The 9,072-nt window shown below is 32.4% G+C and overlaps 1 protein-coding gene and 1 pseudogene across 1 annotated transcript; both read left to right on the top strand.

Annotated features, from left to right (window-relative positions):
- The first annotated feature begins 411 nt into the window (after nucleotides 1-411).
- On the top strand, nucleotides 412-2,914 carry LOC126728343 (uncharacterized). Its single transcript, XM_050434186.1, has 3 exons — nucleotides 412-486; nucleotides 1,361-1,876; nucleotides 2,546-2,914. Exons 1-3 carry the CDS (start codon nucleotides 412-414, stop codon nucleotides 2,672-2,674), a joined length of 720 nt encoding a protein of 239 aa, XP_050290143.1. The 3' UTR covers nucleotides 2,675-2,914.
- Nucleotides 2,915-4,739: 1,825 nt separating this feature from the next.
- On the top strand, nucleotides 4,740-5,353 carry LOC126729112 (probable histone H2A.1; annotated as a pseudogene).
- Nucleotides 5,354-9,072: the final 3,719 nt, after the last annotated feature.

Raw genomic sequence — 9,072 nt, 5'->3', positions numbered from 1 at the left:
GTTAGGTTAGTCCGATCTGGTCCGGTTTTTAAAACCATGCATTAAACATTAAAGTTGTTAATTTTTAAAGAAACAATTAAATAAATGGTCATGTTAACAGTTGTTTTTAGGGCAATGGTTGATAATCTATTTTAGGAAAGTTTCGACACCATTTTTATGGAAAATAGAAAAAACTGTCAAAATATTAATTTTTTTTCTATAAAAATTTTCTTTAAATAGATTATTAATCACTGTCCTAAGGACATCCATTAGCATTTCCCTTAAATAAATTAGAACCAAATATCGTAAAAATCCGTAATACCCAAAATTTATTAACTAATGGAAAAACAAAGTTCATATTATCCAAATTCGATCCAAGTTCATATAGAATACTTTAATTGTTTTCACAAATTCAAAATCACAGTCATGATAATGGAAACTATAATTGTTTATAAATCTTTTAATGGAAAACATGATAATTCTAAAACACAAGCTCTAATACTATATGTAAATGTTTTCTTTATGTTGTTAGATTATAAACAACCATAATATAAATTTTAGGATTTTGAATTATTATGATTTCACAACTACACAAATTAATTATAAAGTTTACTTTGATCCATTGTTGAAATTTTATTAAGTTGAAGTCTTAGTATAAAAGGCACTTAATTCTTATAGAATTGGTTTCTCTCCCTTGACCCTCTTTTCTCTTTAACTATTCAGTGTATCTGATAGGGTAATTGAATGTTTTTTTATAGGTAGAGAGATGACCAACTTTCTTGTATCTATAACCTCCACTTGTCCATCAAAGTTGGAGTTACTTAGGAAATTTACTTCTTCATTAACCAATATTTTAAGGACACATAACATCTTATTAAACCATAACATACATGAAGTTATCAAATGAATACGTTATCAAACGAGAGAATTTATTCCTACAACTTCTTCTGTTACTTCTCAACTAGTTCCATTATAGGCTTTTTTTTATCTTTGGTTAATGTGAAATAGGATCCTCTTTGTTGAATATAAGGTAAAAGAAAGGAGAGGGACGAAATGTGTATTATATTTTCTTTGTTGATCAAAGTACAAGAGACTGCCTTTATAGATGCAGAATATGTGTGCTAGACAAGTAAAGTAAGTGGGAGCCTAAGCTTGTTGGGCCTATACATACACCCTTTTAATTTCATTTGAAATAGAGATAATCCATTACATGGTTAAGATTTTATTTCTTAAATTTGATAATATATAAAATGTCACGTTATTTAAGTAACATGAAATTGGATTTACTTTTAAATATATAACATTTAATCTAAGTTCATAAAATATATTTATTTCAAATGGATAACATCTTAATAATGTACTTAATATACTAACTATGTAGATTCCAGAATCACCTAATTTTAAGGTGAGGTTCACCTTGAATGTGATTAAAGGTGGTGGTCCAAGTAGCCAATTCTACCTATTAGACATTGGAAGTTGTTGGAAGAACAATGGCAAGCCATGTGATGGTGATGTGACTTCAGATGTCACTCGATACAATGAAATGATCATAAATCCAAATGCAAGCGCATGGTGCCAAGCAAAAAGCCTCAATGCATGCCCACCTTACTACACATTCCCTAATGGGACACGCATACATCGAAATGATACTACCAACTTTCCTTATGCAGCTTATCACTTGCATTGCTCACCAGGAAATGCAGAGCATCTTGAGGCACCTTACAGTTTGTGTGATCCATATAGCAATCCTCAGCCTCAAGAGATATTGCAGATTTTGCCACACCCAGTTTGGGGTGAGTATGGGTACCCTACTAAGCAAGGGGAGGGTTGGATTGGGGATCCAAGGACATGGGAACTTGATGTTGGGAGGTTGTCACAATCACTTTTCTTTTACCAGGTTTGATTGTCTCCTTGTTCACCCATTTGTTAGTTTGTTTGTTTGTTTGTTTTTTTTTTTTTTAAATTCTTTTTTCATTCATGAACTTTGTAGTTTTTTCAATAGTTTAGAGACAAATATAGTGGTTAAAAAAAGAACTTTTTCAATAGTTTAGGGATGAAAATTTTTTATAAAAGTTTTATGACATAAATAAAACATTTTATTAGTTTAGGATGAAGACAAACTTTTCAATAGTTTAGGGATAAAAAAAAAAAATTTTAAAATTTAGGAATGTGAAAAAAACTTTTAGTAAAATTTAAAAGCTAAAATAGTATTTTACCCCTTTTTTATACAAGGGAATGAAGAAATTACTTTAGAGCAATTAAAAAATAAAAATTTGTATAACTTGTATTTTTTTTTCTCCTATGCAAATTCATTTAGGTAGATAGAAATGCACATTAATGAATTGGCTCCAAAAGTTTTCCTAATGTTCTGAGTGGTACTAGCTAGATTGTTATCATATATATATATAGAAGAGATTGTTATCAAATATTAATTGGTCCAATTGCTTTTGGAGGAAACAGAGGTGAAGAACAGAACAGAATAATAGTAGAATGTCATACATTCTCCATATGGTTATAATTCTTGAGGATTAAATGCTAACCATAGTTATAAAAACTTCATTTCCAGGATCCTGGTACTCCTCCAGCTAGGAGGCAATGGATGTCTGTTGATTTGGGAACTGAAATATTTAAAGACCCAGATCAAGTTGCTGAATGGACTGGTAGTGACTTCGACATCCTTGTACCTAAGAGATAAAGGTATTGAAGCAAAACAATGAGACAATGAAGATTATTAGAGACTTGAATAGACTTTACCCGAAGGGTAGAATTTATAGAAGGCTCTGCAAAAATCTTTTGAATTGTCATTTTTCTGGCAAGTCATATCTTCTTTTTCAATTGGAAGGAGCTCTGGCTAATCCAGTAGAAATAATTTTTTCTTGCCTTTAGCAATGGACCTTCTTTGTACTTAATTTTAATTTTGGGCATTGATTTGATCATAGGCTACGTTAATTAAGCCTTTGATTTCATGATTTAACTTTCTTTCTAAGAGCTTATGGCTCCATCTTGCGTCAACAAAGAGGCCTTTTGTCTTTTATGAAAGGTGATTCCTTCGTATCGATGGTTACTGCGTCAACTACACTATGTCGATTACCGAGCTAAGTACCAAATAACAACTAAATTGATGGAGTTAATATCTCAAGTTAACTGGGCTAATGTGAGATATTATTCAAGCAAAAAGTAAAGATTACAACCTGAATCCTGATATGATTAAACTATTGATGCTATTAACTTTCAATATAATATTTTTAAGTTAGAAATTTTTTTTTTTCATTCTTTATGATGCATAATTACTATTAAATCTTTTTTGTATAACATCTCTTTTTAAATTTGTAATATGTAGAGTTAGGTTTTATTTATTTATTTATTTATTATTATATATTGTAAGGACTGAAATTGGATTGGTTCCAAAACAGGATTGGGCTCAAACCCAAGCGGCCCAAACAATAAATTTGTAGAGCGTGGATGGGAGAACTAGATCTATCCCAGAAGAAAAAACAATTAGATTTAGTGGTTTCAGACTGCAAGACACAATTCAGATTAGAAAATCTATCCTCAGAATAATCCAAGTAGTACATATCATATGGTTTTGTTGAATGATCAAGTTGTACAAGAGTTCCTGTCTTTCTTCGTTTTTTTATGCACTTTTTTCTTTAGTACATCTTTTCATATTATATATTTCAGCCTTGGTGCCGTCCCTACCACACATGTGTAGGTTAGATTCGGAGAACTCGTTCCTGTCTCATCTAGCACTTCCCAAAACCATCAACTAGTAGCTGTAAGGCTATTTGATCATTGTTCAGACGTCACTTCTACATTAATGTGGCCAGAGAGTTGGTTGGGAGTCATTTAATGCAGAGGTAGCAGCTTTTTGAAGATATTTGTTACCCTTTTCCTTTCTTATCCTTTGTCCGACAATTAACCCTTAGTGATGATGTAACTCCGAAGTAAGTCCGTGATGATGTGGCACTCAGATCGACCTCGGGCACATATTGCCGAGAGAGCTTTTGTTCTCGAACACTTGTTTGACCTTTCTCATATTGTCTCTACTCCTCTCTTCATTCCGTTCTCCTTATAATCTTATCTGGACCTCTTCGGATGGTCTAACGTCCTCGGATCCGGCCACAGGCCTAGTTAACAATGTGTTAACAATACTTCCTAATTAACTGGCCCCCACATATATTAAAGGGAATGTTAGTAAAATATTAAAATTCCAGGTTTTTTTGGACCTTATCTCACATTCTAATTTTATCCATACTTTATTTTAAAATAAAATAACATTTATCTAATGAAATCAAATAGAATTAGTACTTTTAAGGCGAAACTACACTATTGGTCCCCGAAGTTTACCTTGTGTGCGTAATTGGTCCCTCAAGTTTGAAGCGAGCACAATTAGTCCCTTAAGTTTTAAAACTAAGTTGTATTGGTCCTTTTACTAACTGCTGTTAACAGTGTTACTTACGTGGCTAACGGAATAATGACTTAACATTTTTTTAAATGATGTGGCATGTTTTTAATTAAAAATTAAAAAAATAGTTTCCACATGATATTTTAAATTCCTATCAATGATCAATCCACCATCATCAAAGCATAGCGACTGCATTGTAGGCGAAGGATTTGCTCCAGCGGCATCATTTTGGCTAGCCAGAATATCAGATTGAAGAAAGGATCTGAGATTGAAGAGAAGGATCTAAGAGCACCCCAACTCATCTTCTCTCACATTCCACACTATTCAAAGAAACTCACAAACGCATTCAGTTCCCTTTCAAACCTTCTTCGATTCCTAAAAGTCCCTTTTGTCTCTCTCGCTTTCTTCAATGGCCGGAAGAGGCAAATCTCTTGCCGCAGGCACCGCCAAGAAGAGCACATCTCGGAGCAGCAAGGCCGGTCTCCAGTTCCCCGTCGGCGGTATCGCTCGTTTCCTCAAAACTGGCAAGTACGCCGAACGCGTTGGCGGTGGCGCCCCTGTCTACCCGCCGTCCTCGAGTATCTTGCTGCCGAGGTCAGTTTACAGTTTTTGACAGTTACAAATTATGTTACTTTCGTTTCTTTTAAAAGTAAAAGTTTACTTCTTTGTTATCGATTTTAAAAAGAAGTTTTGTGCGGTGAATTTTTCATTTTTTTTAGGTTTTGGAATTGGCTGGGAATGCAGCGAGAGACAACAAGAAGCCACGCATAGTGCCACGTCATATCCAGTTGGTGGTGAGAAACGACGAGGAACTGAGTAAGCTTCTTGGGTCTATGATCATCACAAACGGTGGCGTTTTGCCCAACATTCACAACATGCTCTTGCCTAAGAAAACCAGCGCTGGTTCCAAGAGCAGCCCAATCGATGACTAGATCAGAGGAGCTTTCTCAAAGATCTATTTTTAATCCAGATTTGTTTTTAATCCGGTCAATATGATTTTTCAATTTCATCTCACGGGAAAACTATTTTTTTTTTAAATTTTTAATTAAAAACATGCCACATCATTTAAAAAAAATGCCAAGTCATTGTTCCGTTAGCCACGTAAGTAACATCGTTAAAAGCAGTTAGTAAAAGGACCAATACAACTTAGTTTTAAAACTTAAAGGACTAATTATGCTCGCTTCAAACTTGAGGGACCAATTGCGCACACAGGGTAAACTTCAGGGACCAACAGTGTAGTTTCGCCTACTTTTAAAATAGAACAAGTTTCTCATAAAAAAAAAAAAAAATAGAACAAGGCCTAAAACAAACATAGCATTTGCTCCTTCATTTGACTCTTCTTTTACTTAAAATAATAATAATAATAATAATAATAATAACAATTAATTAATTAATTAAATCTAGAACTAGAACACTACACTACTAGTCTAGTACAATAAGTGAACTCTACCAGGCTACAAAGGGAGATAAAAGGGAGATTTTCATATTAGTAAACTGAAAATCTTGATACATATATCTTGTCATTACTTGCACACGTGTTAATTGGTGATTGGATTACTTTTCACCAAGTACCAGTGGTGAATTCATGTATGATAATGTAATCGGATCATAAGATAACATATGTGCAAATTGTGACAAAGTTTGTGGTATAGAAAAATTGTCTCAAATTTCATTACTTTGTTAAAATAAAAAGGCAACATGACCAATATTAAACAGTAAAAACTTAACACTCCATAGGTAGGAATTGAGTATGAAGAAGAGAAAAATTAAAATCACTCCACAAGCTGATACCATTTACAGTAACATAGAGAAAATTTGTAAAAGAAAAAAAAAATTGCTTTACTTGTGCAATGAGTTGCCGTGAGGGTTGCAACTTGCAAGGAGAAAATATTTCAAGTAATTAATTTCAAATTTGGATTTTTTTTTTTTTTTGGTGAGAGAAATAGAGACAGATAGCTTCTTCGATTTTTTTTAGTACGTAGGACTCATAGATTAGAGTTTAAAACTCATACAAATATGAAAGAGAGAGTCAGATAAAGTGCACACGATAGAGATTTTTATCTACAGCCTAAATTTCGGGGCTTAGTTTTTTTTTTTTTTAGTGAGAAAAAGGGCTTAGTTACTACTTCTACAAGGTAATTAATAGCCCAAAATTTTCATCTACTAATTTAAATATTTTACTGAGTAATATTTAGAATTTAACCCAAAAAAAAAAAAAAAGATTTTGTTGAGTAATAATTGGGGTTTTCTTTCATTTGAGGACTTCTTCATTACTTTCTCAATTAGTTCCATTATAGGCGTTTTTTTTTTTCTCTTTGGACTGCCGACTTGCAAAGGTAGACGGTAGACCAAGCTATTCGATATTGGAATATGCAATTTTCAACCCCATCATTGCTGCCAAACCAGATTTAATGTGTGGCCTAACATTCTTGTGGAAAAGAATATTAGACTTGACTCTTGAGGTGCGTAATTTATTTTTTCCCTGACCAAGCTGCTTAAGTTTTGAACTTTTAAAGTACTCATGACTCTTGAACAAGAACCAATTAGAAATACAAGAATTGAACAATTCATTTTACAATCTCGACCCGCCATGCCCAGAATCCTATTATTAGCATATCCTTCATACCAAATCCATACCCAACCCAAATCTACTTAAACAGCTCAAACAAAACTACAAACCCAATAACTTCAACTCAAATAGCCCAAACAAGTCATAGACCCACGTAGCACCCTGGACTCAAGCCCATGCCCAACTTCTTGACCCATCCATGTCCAAAACCCATCTCCTTAAACCCATGCCTAAACTTATCAAAACATCTCATTTGGTTATGAAATTTGACAACTTGTTTTATAAAATAACTAACATTGCATTTTACAAATAACAAAATGGAAATCACAAGCAGTGGCATAAATAAAAACCATGGTGTACAAACCCTATTTGGTTATTTCATTCCTCAATTATGATGCGTATCATTTTACATGTGCCTCATCCCAATAATAAATTTATTGAACTATGCTCATAAACTCTTAAATCTATCTATTATTTATTGTATTAACTTTGCTTTTAATTTTACTTTTATTCATATTTTTATTTTATCATTCAATCTTTCTTCACCTCTACTTTTATCAAACTCTCAATTTCAAAAAATATGCAGAAATCTTCATTTTATTTCTTGTCCTCTTAAAAGAACGTTTGACTCTTTTGTTCTCTTGGAAACAAGTTATATGCCTTTTTACTAAAAGTTTTTTTTTTCTTTAAAAGTACAAAAGCTAAAAGATAAATAAAATAAGTAGATTGAAACGTTTTTTTTTTTTAAGAAACAAACACAAACACAAGGGTGAGGGAAAAAATTACTTTACCTAACTTCTTGACCCCCAAAAAAAAAAAAAATTATAGTGAGCCAGCTTATAATTATTTCCTCATTCTCAAAAAAAAAAAAAAAAAAGAGCTTATAATTATTTCCCAAAAAAACAGAAGATAAAAAAATAATGAAAAAAATGAGCATTGTACTGTGAGGCGTGCACTGTTGCCGTTACATTTGCAGTGAACTGTTGCCCTGCTGCGTCAAACAAAAAAAAAACACATCTCTCTCTTTCAAGTGGTACCGTTGGCGTTGTGGGGAGAGAGTATCAGAAGTCTACAGACTATTATTCTACACCATTGGCTTGATAATGGGTTGGGTTCTGTTTAGGCTAGTTATGTACGATAGGTTTTGTTTGAAATAATTGCTCCTTGATTTCTTTTTTAGGCCCACGAACTAATTTGAATCACATGCTATTTTTGTGACAGTGATTAAAGCCCAAATATTGGTTCTAAATAACTTATAAATCTAACTCCAAATAACTATTTAGAGATACTTCTAGTAAAAAATTTTATTTTCTTTTAACTACTCGCACTGGTTAATTTCATTATTGCTTTGTTTCTATTTTTTCTCAATTTAGTTTTAGGCTACCATACTAAAACATTTACTACTCACTTTTTTGATGAAATAAATTTGATCAATTTAGTGCTTATTGAATAATTAGATCAATTTACTAACCTTTACTTATTTAGTCGAGACCGGTGGATAATCCTAACGTGTGTGGGTGCCTCACACCTTCTCACCATGGAATCTATCCCTCAAACTTGTCCTAGACCATTTTAATCATTGTGTTATTTTCTAAATAAAAATTGTTTTTATTTCTTACTTTGTTTTTTCCTTTCAAAAAATTAAAAATAAGTTATGACTCCTCACATTTTTTTAAAAAATTTATGATTTTCAAGACAAACTTTCAAAACAATCTTCTTTCCCAAAACCCTTTTGAAAGGCATCATGTGACAATGTCCACACACGTTAACTAACTGTGGTTCATCTTTTTTTATTTTTTATTTTTTTTTATGGGTATTGTGGTTCATCTTGAGGATGTATGTGTGGTCTCAGTAGAAATAACAGTAAAGATTGTGTCTATGTTTGTGATATAGTATGGTATTGTGTCAATGGCATATGGTAATAATATGGAATGTGATTTAATTGGTGGTATTGGGTATGAGTAAATGATAATTTGGTCCTTTGAAAAGAAGTAGCATATTGTATGCTAAGAGTCTCCATAAAGTAATTTTTATATTATTTGTTTATTTGTTTATTTATTTATTTTTTGATTTCCATATAGCTTTTTTGATGGGTTCCATAGGTTGAAAATCTACCTCA

This window comes from Quercus robur, chromosome 5 (assembly GCF_932294415.1).
Source record: "Quercus robur chromosome 5, dhQueRobu3.1, whole genome shotgun sequence".
NCBI lineage: Eukaryota > Viridiplantae > Streptophyta > Magnoliopsida > Fagales > Fagaceae > Quercus > Quercus robur.
Note: the sequence above shows the minus strand (reverse complement) of the source record. Positions and strands in the feature narration are given on the sequence as shown.

Excerpts from the sequence above, each read along its gene's own strand:
- LOC126728343 (XM_050434186.1), top strand. The coding sequence starts at position 412 with ATGGAAACTATAATTGTTTATAAATCTTTTAATGGAAAACATGATAAT. Across the intron at positions 487-1,360 it reads CACAAGCTCTAATACTATAT|ATTCCAGAATCACCTAATTT; the intron begins GTAAATGTTTTC and ends CTAACTATGTAG. Across the intron at positions 1,877-2,545 it reads AATCACTTTTCTTTTACCAG|GATCCTGGTACTCCTCCAGC; the intron begins GTTTGATTGTCT and ends CTTCATTTCCAG.